Consider the following 19,414-nt stretch of genomic DNA (forward strand, 5'->3'; position numbering starts at 1 on the left):
AGAATTGGTGGGACCACAAAATTGACAAAAGTGATAGAAAATGAAGAAACTAAAGTGTTCTGGGACCTTAAAATTCAAACATAAAAGCATCTGTCATGTAACACCCCAGACTTAACAATTGTTGATAAGAAAGCTAAAAAAGGCTAGATAGCGGATATACAGTAGCAATATCTGGAGACAGCAGAATAAAGACAAAGAACTGGAAAAGATCACAAAACACAAAGACCTTCATATAGAAACAGAAAAACTGTAGCAAAAGAAAATAAAGACAGTACCAATAATAATAGGCTCCTTGGGTACAATCTCAAAACATCTGAAGCATCACTTGAACACTACTGGCATTGACAAAATTATCATCAGTCAGTTAGCCTTTAACACCATCATACAATAACATCTGCCTTGGAAAGGACTCAATAGGACATCAGTCATGCAAAATTCTAGGTAAATAGCAGAGAATCTGGAAGCCTAGACCTGTCCTTTAGATACTTCCTGTTTGGTTTCCGGGTTGAAACTTCACCATCCACAAGGGAGAAGAGCATTTTTGAAGCTTCTGCTATCCTCCAATCAGAACACATGGCCACTATTTTAAAAAGCTACTGATCAGACTTATATTCTATAATTATACATAGATCTATTCAAGTACACCAATCAGTTTCACTGTATAGAAAAGGGCTTAGGTACAAGGGAAAGAAAATTGGCATTTGGATCACCGCACTTATCTAAATGAGTGTTCCTAAAATAATTTGGAGACACTTTCTGGAGAAAAATCGTTTGATATGAATCAGAGGTAGAAATACATTTCTCCGAAAAATTGTAACTATGTAACTACATACGTCTGGATCACAACTGGTTCAAGATAAGCTTCTTATGCAAATGATATTCAACCTCAAGAAGAAGGTAGATAATGGAATTATTGAAAAGTCAACTACTCATCAGAAGGATGACAGAAAAATCAGGCAAGGTCCTAATATATGGGTAAGAGGCAAATGGACTTGTTACAATCACTGCTTTTAATTTATCAAAGCAAAGCTGTCACAAGTCAGACACTGACAAATGTGTATCTAATGCATATAAATGAGCCAATTATCACTAATGGTTGGACAGTTCAATGCTGTATAGACTTCATTTTTATTACATTTTCTTTTTAAGAAATGAATTTTTAAGTGGAAACCAAACCATCTATAAACAATGATTGACAACCTAAACAGTTGTGTTTTATCATAAACATTTTCTTCAGAGAACCTAAATGCTAAAATAGTCTGAATAATTCTGAAATATAGCTCTGCCATGATTGATCGTCACAGCACTGTCAGCAGGATTCTTCAAAAAAAAATTTTTTTTTCCAAATCCTAGAGGAGAGCTTGAGCTTCAGGGTAACATTCTGTATCCCCCCCACAAATCAATCCCATGCATATCAGATTTAGACCACTGAATAGGGTAATTGCATTTTTAAAATTTAATTTGTAAAGGTATCATATACATATATGCATATGCATACACATGGCGTATCAATAAGAGCATTGAGGATTTTTAAGCTGTACAACTTGATTGTATCGTATATGTTTCCTCAGATTGTAAATAAAAATATTGACCAGTTTCAACAATTAAGAGCATGAACATTTACTATATTGTTCAGCAGACATTTTTAAGATTTATGAAGCTTATAGGTTTTGTTCCATTTAGCCATTTGGTTCTAACTTAGATTGAGTATGAACTCAGTCACTATGGTTTTCAATCCGTGGTTTATTTTATACGGTTGTGTGTAAACCAGGCATTATGACCTGTTCAATCAACCAACTAATAATTTGTATGAACCCAGTCTGTTACTGGATGTTTAGAATTGAAGAAGAGCTGAAGAAGCTTCTTGGATGAGAAGTGAAACGTCTTCAAAGAAAAACCAGAAAGTCTAGTTGCCTCTTGAAAAAGCACCTTTGGGACAACCATGACCTGGATGACTGAGAATCTCCACAGACATTTATCAATATAAATTAATATTTATTCACATCACTGAAAAATTATGATAATGCCTCTTCCCAATCTAGTTCATTCAGCACATTCTAGTGAAAAAATATGAGCTGGAGTCAAATCCCTGCTGCCAATGTAAAGCTCACTAAATGTACTTTGAGAGTCATTCTCATTCATGTCTCTAAGAATCATCTGAAGGAAACACATGCATGCAGCAAGCAGATTTTAAGGTGCTTGTGTGAAGTTGGCAAATTTAATTCTTGGTAATAGAGTTCCAATCATTAGTTGAACCTTTCCTCTCAAGAGATCTTTACACCTTGGTCGTAATTTAGCAAAGCAGAATCACTGCGGGTGATTCCATTTGGTGGGAAGGTAAGAGGCAATGTGATATAATAATTAAGATCATGAATTAGATGCAGAAAAAGCCAAGAAAATCAAACCTTCATCCACAGAAACTCCCCAAATGAGATGTTGGCCTAGTTAATCTCTCTCAGCTCAACCTCACTTATTAAGGTTGTTGCTATAAGGGGGAAAAAGGAAAAATAATTCTATATTTCACCTTGAATTCCCGAACCAAAAGTCAGATACAGATAAAATTTACAATAAAGTAAATATGCTATCAAATAAATATGAATAATAATAGTTAAGATCTGTACCTATCAATAGTCAAAATACTTTTTTCAAACGTAATATAAAAGGAAAAAAATGGCTTTTGTTCCCTACATGTATGCTCATTTCCAAAGTTTTCCACAGATCAGTTCACAATGCCTTTAAAAATAAGCCTTTCAGCACAAAAAAAAATAGTATTACTTACTGAGAAATGAAGTGGTTGAATCCTCTGGACCAATTTTCTGGTTGGAACAGCGTTGGAGGGGGATTCCTGAAAAATATGCAGGCACTTTGTATGAACAGCTGAAAGAGCCAAACCAATTGTTCAACACTAAAATCTGTTGTTGATGTTATCCAGAAAGAATCGTTTCCATAATGTTTTAAATGTGGAAGATATCCATGGATCATTCCTATTTATTATCTGATAAATGATATTGCTTGTCTTGGCCATCCATGTTCTTCCAAACAGTTTAAGGAAATTTAGACACGGGTTCAGGATTGTAGCTGAACAACTGGGCCCCAAATATTTACTTAGTCTGATGAAAGAAGTCTTCCTACACCATTTCTACAGGCAAAGGTTTTTTCTAGATGATCATTCACGACAAACTGAAAAGATGTAACTAGCCATAAATATGCCTAAAACACTTTCAGAGCTACTCCCCTCACAGAAAAGTCTGCTATGTACATCTCACATTGAGTTCTGAGTGTATGTACTTGTTAAAAATAATGTAAATAACAACAACAACAATGTTATATGTGCCTAATAGATTAGAGCAATGGAAATGAAAAAAGAACAACTGGTTTTTCCATTTTTCCCCTATGCCTCTGCCTGGGTTGTGTGCATGCGTTGAAAACTGAGCAAAACACGGCTAAGAAATAATAGCTCTATAATGAATGGCTCACTTTCATCTGCATCTATCTGAAAACCATTTCTGCTATCTCATTTTCTGCAGATTGTCATGTTATCTGAGCCAAATGTATTATTACTTTTCTCTTTTCATATAGTACTGGTTCAAAATGAGCAGGGAAAATCCAAAATACTTGCCGGATATGCATCATTTATCACATTTACTATTAGGAAGCAATGTGATGGGTTATATTCAGTGACATTAATGCTTAGGCTCATGTTCCATTAAATAGGTTCTATCACCACCTGCATCAGAGCCTCAGATGCAAGATATACAAATCCCATCTGCGAAGATGAATTGAGGCAATAGCTACTTGCATCTGCTTTTTTAAAAAAAGTCTGTACAAGTCCAATAATTGGTTAGGAAAGCAACTAACTAAGCATACTAACGAAGTCTTCAGGAGACAATCAGAAACTTTATATGAGCAAAAGTCCATTGGTTCTTTTGGCCATATGATCCTTGGTGAGAATAAAACTACAAATGCCCCCCAACCCCCGTAGAAATCCTCTATAGACCAATAGCTTTCTTTCTTGGTAAGCAATCAGAGTAGCTTAACCTGCAGGGGCCACGTTGGATTCACTCCTCGTGGTTATGCTAATGTGCCACCTTCACTCCTGAGCCCACAGAAAAGTATGCCAATACAAATTGCCCTGAACCAGCAGCCAAATTCTAATCTGCCTTAGGAACAATGCCAATGAGTGGTGTTGTCCTTAAGAGATTTTATGTTAATTTTTTTTAAAAAAATACTCTTTGGATTTGTCTCCCAAATATCACCTACAATTGGGAAAACCAGCAATTGTTCTTGTTAATGTATAGTGAAGCAGAATAAGATTATTTTAAATAGGTGCATTAGACATTTTTCAACTTACCTGAGTGATGGGCCAACATAACGGAGCATCTATACACAGAGAGCCTCACAGCTAGAGCACAACTCTAGCAATCTTCAGAAACAGTGCTAGATTTATATATTCATAGTCTAGTGGTGTTTCTGGAAGAGCTCCAAGTCTATGCCCCAAATATAGCTGATAGGTTCCATGTACAACCAGGAGGGTTTCCCCATCTTGCTTCATGCGCCAGGCTTTGCATGAACATAGCTACATGCTGTTATTAATTAACGTAGCCCAATTTATTCAGGCTTTCATGTGCACTTACAAAAATGGAACCAGTTCTTTAAGAGTCACTTAGCCTTTAATAATTTAATTTCTTAAAGTTCAGCATGTTTTTAGGCACACCTATCACTTAACTTGATGGTTTTCACAACTGATGACAGAAATCCCCTACTTTTAATTGGGATTACAAAATCTGGTCTGCAAATTTTGGATTACCATTAGATGGCAGCAAAGGCAGAGGAAGAAGTCAAATGCTTTACTGCCATCTGGTGGCCGTCTAAATTTTTGTTTCTGAGATCTGATGTATTTCTTTTTCAGTCCTAAATCTCCATGTATTTATTGTGAACAAAGTTTCCTAAACTTTCATAAATATTGTTTTTGGGGAGGGTATCATGAGACTATATTGATATTTTTGTATTGATTCCCTACAGAGAGAGCAACAAAAGAGCATATGGCTTAGGGAATCCACAGAGCCATCTACACATGGGCAAAAATACTGCTGAAAAAAAGGCCTGTTTTTTTGGTTTTTTGGGGTTTTTTTGTCCTCCCCAGAACTGTAGAGGGTAGTACATCAAATCTGGTCAAGGCAAAAGCCCAATGAAATTTCAGAGTTATAATTGAAGAGAGGTAAGGCCCATGCACATTAGGAAGGATCCACAAACTATAGGATTAGATACCAAACTTAAACTAATTTTAAAAATCAATAAACTGGATATATTGTTTAAATTGATTCCTGGCATTTTCAAACCCTAATGGAGACAGGCTTTTCCAAAGGACAGTCCTGAGGATTGGAGTTTTCCATTACCTTTTGTTAACCAGGTTGATTTATAATGGCCTCTGAGAACCAGTGGAGCCAGACCCACAGGAGAAAAAAAAATCAATTTCAACCAGAAATTAAGGAGATAGAACCAGGCTCTGGTACCCACAGAAACCATACCTGTCTCTAACTGAAATACATGTGGTAATACCAATCTTGATCTTTGAAACTGAACAATTAAGGCTTGAATTTGCTTTTTACTTTGTCTCTTCTAAGCCCTTTTCCTTCTGCACCATGGCAATGCTAAATATTTTACTTAAGAGAGTTCCTCACCTGTCATGCAGTTTTTTCCCCTGTGTGTGTGAAATAAATTAAATCCTACAGAACTAACAGCAACGGCAATTAATTTTATTGTGAATATTGAATAAATATAGGAAATAGATATAAGTGCTGTTGACCTAGTATGTCACTTCTGATTGCTTGTAGTTTTGTATGATTACATTTCACCAAACTATTCTCTTCTGGTTTGATACAATTAATTGTGCTTTTTTATATTTGTACTAATGCTTTAGGCCCTAAATAATATTAAAATTATTGTAATCTCAACTTTATTTCTCCCACTCTTTCTGCTAATGTTCACGGTGGCATGTAGCTACTAAGAGCAATCTATACTTCCTTGCTACCCGAAATCATGTTCTGAAAATTCTACCAAAGCTTTTCTTCATAATATTTCCAGTCAAGGGCAAAGATGTGGTAAAATGTTCTCTCTCATAACTTGGATACATTCAATAGATGCCTGGCTCTGGGCATGGTTGCATGCAATCAAGGGAAAGGAGCACAGGATATCAGAGGTCAAATCCCTGCCCATTGTGTTGTGGTTGGTTTCAGAACTTCTCCTTCTCTAAAGGTTTATTTTCAAGCCCTTCTTCCTTATATCCTTCCATTCCTTAATAGACTTCCACAGGTTCAAGAGAAAACCAATGCGTTGTGCTATCCAGAAATTATTATTTTATTTTATTTTATTTTATTTTGATCTTTCAATTAGTGGAGAATTGTGATTTCCCATATAAGAAGCACATGAGAATTATGAGCATTGTGGAACCAATGTGGGGTGAGCAGTAAAAGCAGAAAAGCTATAAGATAACACTGTTTAGGGACACCAAAAATTCTGCACAGAGACACCACGGTGGCACAGTGGTTAGAGTGCAGTACTGCGTGCTACTTCTGCTGCCTGCCAGCTGCCTGCAATTTGGCAGTTCAAATCTCACCAGGCTCAAGGTTGACTCAGCCTTCCATCCTTCCAAGGTGGGTAAAATGAGGACCCAGATTGTTGGGAGCAACATGTTGACTCTGTAAACCACTTAGAGAAGGCTGTAAAGCACTGTGAAGAGGCATATAAGTCTAAGGGCTGTTGCTATTTCCTTGTTGTTTTAAGAATGAAATCAGGGCCGCCATCCACATAGTATCCAGTCACTAGCTAGGTTTAATATTATATACTATATATGACTATGAATGGTGGAATGCAAATATTTTTTTAAAAAAACTAAGTTATCCATAGATACTCAAGCTTCCATCTTTCTCCTCAACAGGAAGAAAAGAAATAGGATCTTTGGGCATAATGAACCAGAAATATTTTAATCTATTAAATTTTACCTATTTTCTGTCATTGAGCTGGTTTCCAAAGACACAGCTGGGAGGACCAAATGGATCGTTCTTTCCACCATCAAGGCTAGTTCTACAGTTCACTGGACACCATTTGTCCTTTACATTAAGCTGTGCGCCTGATTACAGGTCACAGATAATAGATTTACAGTTGGCAAATGCGGTAATGAGAATCATTGCACTGAACAGTTTTCCAAATATCTTAAAAGGTTGGATAGATAAAAACATGATTTCATTAATACAGAAACATCAATTGTTGAGATAAGAGGCCAAACAAAGAAGCCAGACTTCTAAATGCAGAGATCCATTATTGGAGAAAAACCATCATGTTTCCACAGGGAGAAAATTAACTGCATTGAGTATCAACACCTGCTACTAGAAACTGATCCAACCAACAATTGATTTAAATAAGCAGAAGAGGCGGAGAGAGGTTTGCCGTGAATTTGGATGCATGATTTTGGAATAAAATCATTAGAGATGTTTCAAATATCAACAATTACTGGATTTTAAAATATATTTTGCTAGAATGTAAGGATTTATATTTTATTTTTAATGTTAAATAATGCATCTTTAAACATAAAGGAAAAAGAAGACTACATGTATATAATGACACAATGGCTTTTATGCCCAGAATGCTCACCTCAATGCTTACACATAAGTGTTGTTTTAACTCTTGATGGCTAGTGAGTAACAAATAACTGTTGGGTTAATGGTCTATGCTATCTATAATCTTATCTCCAGCGCTGTTCAAAGGTAAGCAACAATAGAATCAGGATTATTAGATATCAAATAAATACTTTTCTCAGGAATTAAATCAATTTTATTTATTGAAGTGGGGATGAAAGGAGGGGAATACAGATTGCTTATACAGATGCAGATTACATGCGAGATAGATTACCAGGACCTTATTAAGAAACAATTGTGAAGTTTTAAAAACCTATTTTATTTGTTGAGATCTTTTGAGATGCCTGGAACCTTTTGATATCTCTCCTCCAGCTCACAGATCAAACAACTGAAACACATTATTAATAAAATACAGCCCAGTCTGGGAAATGCACTTTCACTGCACTTTCCCAGATACCAGTGGGCAGGCCCATACATACATACAGTCAACCATCCAATATGACACAGATGCTCACAAGCAGCAAGAAACAATGGAACAATGGTGTTAATATGGGAACCAGACCCTGCAGCAACCTGGAAATCTTCTTTACTCCCACATCACATCACAAAAGATCTTATGCCACCAGACTTGAAATTCTGGGCCTAGAAAATTTAGACCTACGCCGCCTTCGGTATGACCTAAGCGTAGCTCATAAAATTATCTACTACAATGTCCTACCCAGGGGTGAAATCTAAATTTTTTTGCTACCGGTTCTGTGGGCGTGGCTTAATTAACGGGTGAGGCTTGGTGGTAAGGTGACTGGGTAGGCGTGGCCAAGTCAATGTCACTTCTTTGCCCTTTTTTAACCTACAAAACACAACACAACACAACACAACACAACACAACTGGCTCACCCACAATGTAAAAGCAGCTGTGTTAGACCCAAAATGGCCCCTGCAACAAGCAGGAACCTCACACAGCCAGAAAAAGCCCAAAAAACCAACTTTTACACTTTACACACACAAAATTCCACATACAGCTTTGTGAGATTTTGTGCGTTTGTGTAGTTAGAGTAAAACACTACAGAAATACACTAAATCTCAGAAAGCTGCACAAATATTATTTTATTTTATTTTTATATAAAAGCAGCTAAATTTAAAACTTCCTAAATGGCTAGGTCTAAAAAAACAACAACTAAAAAAAATCCCCAATTAACTATTTTTTTTAAAGCTCCCAAAGGGGAAAAAAACTTACCCAATAAGTTAAAAGAAAAAAAAGGCTCTGATGATCGTGCGGCTCAGCTGGGCACGGGGGGCGGGGGCAGGGATTTTTGCTACCGGTTCTCCGAACTGCCCGTCGCCATCACTACCTACTTACCCGAGCCGGTCCAAACCGGGGGCATTTCACCCCTGGTCCTACCTGTCTATGACTACTTCAGCTTCAACCACAACAATACACGAGTACACAATAGATACAAGCTTAAGGTAAACCACACCAAATTGATTGCAGAAAATATGACTTCAGCAACAGAGTGGTCAATGCCTGGAATGCACTACCTGACTCTCTGGTTTCATCCCCAAACCGCCAAAATTTTAACCTAAGACTGGCTACTGTTGACCTCACCCCATTCCTAAGAAGTCTGTAAGGGGCGTGCATAAGCGCACCAGCGTGCCTACCATCCCTGTCCTAATGTTTCCTCTATTTGTATCTATTTTATGTATCCAATCCATGCTTATACTTATTACCTAATACATTGACAAAATAAATAAATAAATAAATAAATATACACCAACAGTACCATAATAGACCTCAATAAGCACATACAAAAGATCAAACGTCCCTTCACATGCTCTTCCTCTAATGTGATGTATGCCATCATCTTCAGCAATGTCTCTCTAGATTCTATGTAGGACAAATGGGACGAACTAGGAACATATTAGTAGACACATATTTGACATCAGAACTCAGAACAAGAATAGAGTAGTATTAGAGCAGCAGCCTCCAACCTTTTGGACACTAGGAACCAGTTCTGTAGAAAGAGGTTTTTCCATGGACCGGAGGGGGTGTGGTTTCACATGCTACCTGCATCCCGCGGATGGGGCTTCACTTGTTTATGCGGCCCAGTTTCTGGCATGCCGCAGCCCAGTGCCGGTCCATGGCCAGGGTTTGTGGACCCCTGTATTAGAGCATTTCAACCTCCCAGAACACTCTATAGCAGATCTCAGAGTGACTGTTTTAGAAAAATGGGAGTTTAACTCCGCCATTCAGCAAGAGGTTCCTGAACCCACATATATCAAAAGATTTCAGGCAATCTCAGAAGCTTTCAACAAACCCTATGAGTTTTTATTACATTACAGTTCTTAATTGATAAGTACTAGTAATCCCTCTCATGTGTTACCTGCATAAGCACAACCAATCTGTTTTCCTCTCCCTCCCCTATTTTGCCTTCCCCTAATTTAAATGGTACATCATTCTAGATACAGGTAGTTCTCAACCTACGACCGCAATTGAGCCCAACATTTCTGTTGCTAAGTGAAACAATTATTAAGTGAGTTTTGCCCCATTTTATGACCTTTCTTGCCACAGTTGTTAAGTGAATCGCCGCGGTTGTTCAGTTAGTAACACGGATGTTAAGCAAATCTGGCTTCCCCACTGATTTTGTTTGACAGAAGTTCGTAAAAGGTGTTCACGTGACCCTGGGACACTACAACCGTCATAAATATGAATCAGTTGCCAAGCGTTTGGATTTTGATCACATGATCATGGGATGCTGCTATGGTTGTAAGTGTAAAAAATGGTCATTGGTCATTTTTTTCAGTGCTGTTGTAACTTTGAATAGTCTCTAAACAAATCGAGGACTACCTGTACTCTGTGTATCTGCTGAAGTGAGCTGCTACTTATGAAAGCTTATTCCTTTTATTAAAATGTGCCACCAACCTCCTCCTCATTTTTTGCCACATAAGCCTAAAATGGCTGTCCTCTTACAATGTCCATGAAGTTTACTCCATGGACTTTCTTGTATTATCTTAGAATATAGAATTTCTATAGAACCAGTAGTAAAACCGGGGGGAGGCTCCACCCACTGATCCTGACATCATCAGAAGTCATCTGCGAAGTGAGCGTACGTGCGCTATCCCGTTGCAAACCAGTAGTAAAAGTAAGTAGAACCCACTCCTGCTACTCTCCCTGAATTGCTATTTCCTCCAGCAGCTCACTAACTAGTTTATAGTTAGTCCCTTCTCCAATTTGCACCTCATTTTGTGGTTGCATGACCCACAACTGTGAGTGTACACCACAGCTCTTTATTATTTTGGCTATTACTCGAATGATGACAATACATTGAATAGCACTGAACTAGAAGTAATGCTATTGTACAGTGTTTCTTAAAGTGCCATCCAAGACCCTCGCAGGGGTCCACAAAATCAACATTATTTACCAGTTACTGAAGATATTTGCAAAAATTTAAAACAATGTCCCTCTTCTCAATATTATTTTTATTTATTAAAAATGATAGAGTCACGAAAAATATTTACATTAATATCTTTTTACATGGTTCAATAAATATTCTAGGAATCTGTAAGTTTTAATTTTTAATATGGTAAATATTGATAAATATAACCTATATAATCAAAAGCTCTTTTGGGGTCCTCCATAATTTTTTAAAGCAGGAAAGAATAGAAGTTTAAGAAACACTTTAGTGACTGTACAAATCATTCTGGATCCTATTTCTTCACTGTTAAATGCCCTCGCTAGGTAAGATTGTATAAACTGTACTTTTACATAAAACCATGTGACTGCTTCAAGCCTACCATAACTTTCTCTTCTCTTAAGACAAAAGTTCACATTCAGAAATATTTGTCATATGTGGTTAGGATGTTCTGCTCTGGTTCACAATTTAAAGGACAGAATGAAACATTAGTGTCACCCTCAGAGATTAGTAAAATCCATATTAAAATGTTTAGTATAAGTGTGCCAGGTTTCATTTTTAAACCACAGTGCGCAATTTATATTACCTGCTTTATGATATTTGTTAGGATTCTGACCTGATCTTGTATTAAAGTATCATAATCAATGAAAAACTTTCAACCCCTGCCCTCTTTTCAGGTGCATAGTTTCAGCCTTACAGGTTACACCACTGGAAAATTGATACTTGCTTCATTTCATTCTGTAATTCTTGGTTATATGCACTCAAAGAGTCCCTTGGTTTCAAAGTTGGAAAAAACAAGTAAAAACTAGTATATATGCATCACCGTCTCCTTCTCTTCGTTGGCCAACAGTAAATAGCCATCACTTTCCACAGCATAACAGCTGGATAATTTTCAGTCATACTGAGTGTTTTATAGAGGTAGGAAAATGATTTACCATGATTCATCTAATCTCAAGGAAAATCAATTATCTCCAAGTGAAAGGTTTAAAATAAAAATAGCTGATCTATCAATATGTGTAGCTATTTAAAAACTTATATTTAAACTTCTTTTAAAAGAAAGCCTTTAAAGATGGCATTCAAAGATGCTTTCACTATATACTGAAATCAGTGTAGCTGAGAAAATGGTTTATACATAAATCCCACTTATTTTACAAATACATATTTGAACAAATGTACATCCAGAATAAGTATTCAGGTTCCATATTCATGCTTAAAAGACAGATCCATTACCTAAGAGGGTCCTCTGGGAACTATTAATACTCCTGATTCAAGCGGAAAATAGCCTATGTTTCATTTCTTTAAAACAAAAAGTAATTATTATTTTTGATTAAACAAACTACTCAAATTATAAATGTGTAGTATCCCCACACACACCAGTGGTGGGATTCAATTTTTTTTACTACTGGTTCTGTGGGCGTGGCTTGGTGGGTGTGGCATGGCATGGCATGGCTTGGTGGGCATGGCAGAGGAAGGATACTGTAAAATCTCCATTCCCTCCCCACTTCAGGGGAAGGTTACTGCAAAATCCCCATTTCCTCCCGATCAGCTGGGACTTGGGAGGCAGAGTATAGATGGGGGCAGGGCCAGTCAGAGGTGGTATTTACCGGTTCTCCGAACTACTCAAAATTTCCACTACCGGTTCTCCAGAATTGGTCAGAACCTGCTGAATGCCACCTCTCTCTCTCCCTCTCTCTCTCTCTCTCTTACTCACTCTGTCTCCCTCCCTCCCTCCCTCCCTCCCTCTCTCTCTCTTCCTCCCTCCCTCCCTCCCTCTCTCTCTCTCCCTCCCTCCTTCCCTCCCTCTCCTCCCTCCCTCCCTCCCTCCCTTCCTCTCCCTCTCCCTCTCCCTCTCCCTTCCTCCCTCTCTCTCTCTCCCTCCCTCCCTCCCTCTCCCTTCCTCCCTCCCTCCCTCCCTCCCTCTCTCTCTCTCTCTCTCTCTCTCTCTCTCTCTCTCTCTCCTTAGCCAGACTTCAAATGCTTGTTTGTCTTAAAAACTTTTTTTGGATAGACAAGTGAGAATATTTCCAGCAGCAAAAGTTGGAACTAGAAAAGTAGGGGCAAAATAGGAGAAAGAGAGAGTAAAGATACAGGACAGTGGGTTTTTAAAAAATAATTATTAGGAATGTTTACACAAGTTTCCTAAGCTGACAGGCAGGTTCCATGCAGATAAGCAGGAAACTATTCCAAGCCATATTTCAGTTGCACAATTTTGCAAGACCCATTCTGCTTTTGAAGACAAATCAATTGACAAATCACTTTATGAATTCATTTTCAAAAAGAAAAAAAACAGTAAGCACTAACAAAGTAGCACAAGTTCATTTTTTATAAGTAACGTTTATAAAACAAGTTCCCTTTTTCATTAGAAAAGGTTATTAGGATAGCGCATTATGATAGTCCACATAACAATATGTTAACCGTCAAGCAATGTAGTTAAAGCATCTAGGGCTGATGATGGGGCAATCATAAATAACTGTATCAAGAGTAAAATACATTGGATTTACTTCCAAGTGAAACATAAGTGCAAGTAAACAAGAGTACATTAGTTCCAAGTGAAACATGAGTCTCCTAAAATACAATATAAAACAGCTCACTACAGGATTGAAAAACTATTCTAATACTTGGATTGAGATCAACGTCAATCTTTTTAATGAATTCATGAGCTACAGAATTAAGGAATCTGGCAGCTTACAAGGTTTTATTAGCCTTATGCCAAATCTTACAAGTTATTTTCTTTCCATGATTAGTTTTTGTTATTAGCTATTTTCAATCAAGGTAGGAGGAAAAGTGCACTGTACAAATAATTCAAGAACCAGGTGAATAAACACAATTTGGTTCTCCATGAAAAGCTTCATAATACACATTTAACCTATTTTAACTTTATGGTTTCCTGTGTAGGGTAGCATTCTGCTTTCTTCATGGAGCTACTGAAGCAACTAAAATTAAAACTCTCTGGGGCAGCCAGAAATCAGTGCGAACAATTTCTCATTTATCCATGTATTCATTATAAATTAATATATTGCTTTTATATCCCATTATTATTATTATTGGTGTGCATGTTACCTGGCAATGAAATTTAGCATTTAGAATATTCCGCTGTATAATTAGGTAAGATGGCACCTTCAAGTGTGATAAATTACCAACTAGGAACAACATTCTATTCTATTTGCACATAGAAAATAGTCACATTAGAGACAATGTTTGTAAGATGTACATCTCCTAACAACAAGCAATTAATTCCTTCGACTTTTTCATGCAAATTCACTTGATTTACAGTTCCTCAAATCAGGAACTATGGAAACAGTTAAATGCCAATATTCACACTTTTCTTATAATGGTTGTATGTGTCTGTGTGTGCAAAACATTCAGATTTATATTAAGAAAAATCCATTGTGTGTGCATGTGTGTGTGTGTGTGTGTGTGTGTGTGTGTGTGTGTGTGTGTGTATAAATTAGAATAAGTACAGGTAGTCCTTGACTTACAGCAGTTCATTTAGTGACTATTCGTAGTTACAACGAAAAAGTGACTTGTGTCCATTTTTCACATTTATGACCACTGCAGCATCCCCATAGACACATGATCAAAACTTAGATCAAAACTGACCCATATTTATGACTGTTGCAGTGTCCTGGGGTCATGTGATCACCTTTTGCAACCTGCCGACAAACAAAGTCAATAGGGCAACCAGATTCACTTAATAACCCTATTAAGTTAATAACAACTGCAGTGATTCACTTAACAACTGTGGCAAGAAAGGTTGTAAAATGAGGCAAAATTCACTTAGCAACTGTCTCACTTAGTAAAAGAAAGTTTGGGTTCCATTATAGTCATAAATCGAGGACTATCTGTATATACAGGACATACATTCTGCAATGTGCATTTGATAGAATAGTATCCATTCTCTTAGACAGAATTTAATTAGATTAATTCTATTGTATTAGATAGAATACTTTTCAGAGAAAAAAACTAAACAAATTAAACTGGATAGGTTTAACATCCAGGCTTGGCATTATCTCATCTGATCTGCACTTGCCAATGTAATTGAAAGAGCATCAAAAGGAAACATGCCATAGTGGCTTCCACCTTTCTGAGTACATATAAGAAAGTTAGCTAAAACAGTCAAGTCCTCATGTGACCATCCTGCATTTAGCTTCTTCTCCACCTGGACACTGGAGCCTACAGACAAAACTTCAGGGGTGAAATCCAGCAGGTTCTAACAGGTTCTGGAGAACCGGTAGCGGAAATTTTGAGTAGTTCAGAGAACCGGCAAATACCACCTCTGGCTGGCCCCAGAGTGGGATGGGAATGGAAATTTTGCAATATCCTTCCCCCAGGAGGGGAGGAAATGGAGATTTTGCAATATCCTTCCCCTGCCACGCCCACCAAGCCATGCCCACAGAACCGGTAGGGGAAAAAATTGGATTTTACCCCTGCAAAACTCCCCTTTATTCAGAATTGCTGGATGACCACCAGTCTTTCAATTTACTAGGCATAGTATCTCTGACAGTTCATTCAAGCAGGCATGCTTTCATCAATGGACTTTGCAATAGCAAACATGCGTGCATGCACTCTTTTCACTTCTGAAAGGAAGTCTTGAACATCTGAGTAATCAGATGTTCAAGACTTCCTTTCAGAAGTGAAAAGAGTGCATGCACGCATGTTTGCTATTGCAAAGTCCATTGATGAAAGCATGCCTGCTTGAATGAACTGTCAAGAGATCAAATGTCACATATAAAAACTGCCAGATCGCATTCACCCTGTTTTTGGGAGAGCCAGTTCACACAAGCCAGCTGCCAAGTTTCTGCTCTGAGTAATTAAGCAATGAATCAACTTCAAAGAATGTCATAAAAGCATCATCTTTAGCTCTATGCTTCCTGCTTTCTTTCCTTCTATCCAAGGCATTCTGGAATATTTTCAAGTAGAAGAACTTGCTTTGGTTACCATGGTGATAAACTAAAGCTAAAAATTACACATAATTGTTGCTGATGTCACTGTTCTCACATTGTTTCCAAGGCAACAAAGCACTTCCTTTAATGATGATGTTTTATTTTTCCTCTCTGTTGGAAGGCTTTTCCTGAAATGGTTTAGAAGAGCAGAAATCTATCTAGGCTGAGCTTAGCTAATAAGCCATTCATAACCTTTCAATCACCATTAGTAAAGATGAGATATAAATGAGATAGCAAGGATGAGGTATAAGCTATGCTTCCCAAATGTACATAACTATTTGTTTCCCTGATTATCTAGGTTTCACCCCACCCTCTCACAATTTTACAATCCTAGCAATTTATTTCAAGGAACTGAAAGAGTAGAATGAAAATAATGATAATGATCCATTGATATCAAAGAAAAAAAATAACTGAACGTAACTGGACATAACTGAAAAAATACTGTCCCTGCAACATATGTTAATAATGTATGTTTACCACCATATTTAAAGAAAGATATAAGCAACTGGCTCCAGAAAAACCCATTCTGGCCTGTTCAGATCAATTCTGTGAAAGGAAGGCACCAGGCAAAATTACCACAATTAATGGATCTAATTTAGGATTTTTGATGAGATCAGAACAGTTGGGATTTGGGGATCCATGAATATGTTTTCCTTTTAAGTTGCTACAGGTTTATGAGACTCAGGAAAGCTGTAGGGCCAAGTCAGCAATGTTGGATTCCTGGTTATCAGTGTACAGATACTGCATTACAGCAAAGATCAGACCTAATTTTAACACTACTTTTTAAACCTTTCCTCCTATGATGCCACGAGGTCCCTTCCCATGAGAAAGGGGCCCAGAACAGTTTCCTTCTGCCCCCTAGTGGTAAGGGCCCTCAATCTCACAAAGCAGCCAATGCAGAGCCAATCTATCTTAAGGCTGGCAATAGCAGCTGCCTGTACGTCACCTCTCAGGATGTTAGATGTGTCCTTCACCACTTGGCTGCACGCATGCTGCAAGGGCCTGACCTTGTCGGCACACTATGTTTCACTAGAGCAAAACAAATTTGTGGTTACTGTATCGTAGCAGCTTGTACTTATTTATAGAATGGCTTCTGAACAGTAATAATTTATGTAGGAATTGGCTGGCTGAAGTAGCATGAGGATACACAAGGCAGGAAAAGGACCACATATGGATTCACAGATCAATTCCAGCAGATAACTCAGCTCCTGTTTAAAACTACGAACACTGTGAATCTATGAATGGCAAGAGCCATTTTACATATGGTGCTTCCCTTGGGAGCCTAGACCTCACTGCCTTTGATTCAGGGAGGCCATAAGAAAGATGGGCCAGTGGTGGGTTGCCCCCGGTTCGGACCGGTTCGCAAGAACCGGTAGTAAAACCAGTGGGAGGCTCCGCCCACTGACCCGGACATTGTCATAAGTGATTTGCGCATGCGCTATGCGAACTGGTAGTAAAGGTAAGTAGAACCCACCCCTGAGATGGGCACACTCAGCTTTCTCTTAAACATTTTAGGAAGCAGCAGTTACGGTAACAACAGAAAGAAACAAGACAGCATTTACCTTATCTGCTTTGGAAAAGCGCCACATTAAAAAAAAGAGAGACAGTTTTACTGAGCTTGTTACTTTGAAATCTGGCTACACATAATGCAATGCATGAAATACTTGCAAATGGTTGGATTAGAGAAAATGTCTTTTGAGTAGACAGGGAAGCACCAATTAAACAATGGTTTCTTCTAAGCATTTAACAGCAAGGTTACTGCTACTACTGATAATTTCAGTGTGAGGGTACATGGACTAAATCAAGGATCAACCTGGTTTATCAAAATCTACTCCAAGCCTATTACAATTTACTCCAACTGGTAACTCTCCTGGAGCATGGCAGCATCCATACTAGTCCTATTATTATTACTATAGAAAACTCCTGAAACAGGAAACGACGGGGACTGAAGTTGGATCAGCACAGAGATTTAAAGATCATCCCCAAGTCAACCCAGATTTCTCACTTGGCGCACAAATGGCCAAACTCAAATTATCTTACTTCGGACACATTATGCAAAGACCTGATTCTCTGGAAGAGAAGGTCTTGATGTTGGGGAATGTGGAAGGAAAAAGAAGGACAGCCAGGAGGAAGGTGGATGGACTCAATTTCAGTGACGATGGATGCACTGTTGGAAGATCTGAAAGAACAGGCTAGGGACAAATTGTCCCAGAGAAAATCAATTGTAATGGTCACTAGAAGTCTTAAACAACTTAATGACACATAATCAGTCAATGAATCACTAAAGACTCTTTGTCATTAGCATCCTTCTTCAGCCTCATGCTTTATGTTCAATAATGTTTTGCAAATTATAGTGTTCATAGCATTTACTATCAGGATAGTGTAAAAGTGGAGGAGCACTTATAAAGAATTGACTATTCAGAACTGGGCAGGGAGTAGGTTATTTACCTGTACTTCAGATTAAAAGAACACAAGGATATAATCAGGGACTAGTCCTACATAGTGGCATAAAGAAAGGTATTCTTAGCTGAATGGTATGTAGATGAGCACTATGTTGGTGCTCATAGTGGTTGGTGAAGCAGGAAACATTAGGAAAGCAAAGAGGGTGGGATTCTAAGTGTCAGCTGCATCTGTCATACATTTCATACTACCATGAAAGAAATAGTGACTGTTCAAAAACATTTTTGACCCTGCGGTGATTGACACAGGCTGGAAAATTGCAGCCTATTTCATATATCTCCAGGGAGTTGACTATGAGAGGAAAGAATAATGTAGTCAGATAAGACTCTATAGTCTTTAGATGTAGATCTTGTGATCTACACACACACACATACACACACACACACACACACACACACAAATACACAGTATATATATATATATGTTGAACAGAATAATAAAATATAAGACAAAAATAACATAAGAGCAGGTTCCCCTCTCTGATGTTTCATTATTTTAGTTTCTGTAATCTTTTCTAACGTGGTGATTAAAGAGGCCTTGTTAATCTACATCTCAGTTGTTAGACTATGTAAGGTTTTTCAGGGAGGATCCTTGGTGCTCTCTAAGCTTACTTGTTTTCTTGCAGATGTTTCATTACCTAAACTAGGTAACATCATCAGTGCTACTAAGGACTCAGTTAGTACTCAGTTAATATTCTAGTGGCTTGCCCTGTCGTGGTGTTGGTAGGTGGTGGTCTTACACTCCCTCCCTCCCTCTGTGCCTATGAGGTTAGAACGCTGAGCTGTTGCTGCTGTAGCGTGGGGGTGAACTCCCATCACATGCGCCAGCTCTCGTCAACCCAGAGGTTCGAAAGTGGGTGACCACGAGTATAAAAATGGATACCACTTTGGTGGGCAACTTCACTGAAACATGAAAGGAACCCCCAACTGGGCATCACCTCAGCAATGGTTATGTCACTGACAAATCCTTT

General features: G+C 38.0%; 1 protein-coding gene across 1 annotated transcript in view; it reads right to left on the bottom strand.

Moving 5' to 3' along the window:
- Positions 1-19,414, bottom strand: part of MYO3B (myosin IIIB) — a 226,414-nt gene that overhangs the window by 170,589 nt on the left and 36,411 nt on the right. The window contains exon 7 of the mRNA XM_070956912.1: positions 2,780-2,845. Within this exon, the coding sequence (XP_070813013.1) occupies positions 2,780-2,845 (66 nt within the window). The remainder of the gene's footprint in view (positions 1-2,779; positions 2,846-19,414) is intronic.

The sequence above is a fragment of the Pituophis catenifer genome, unplaced genomic scaffold (genome assembly GCF_029215685.1).
Source record: "Pituophis catenifer annectens isolate HBS135680 unplaced genomic scaffold, rPitCat1.0.hap2 SCAF_1, whole genome shotgun sequence".
In the NCBI taxonomy this organism is placed as follows: Eukaryota; Metazoa; Chordata; class Lepidosauria; order Squamata; family Colubridae; genus Pituophis; species Pituophis catenifer.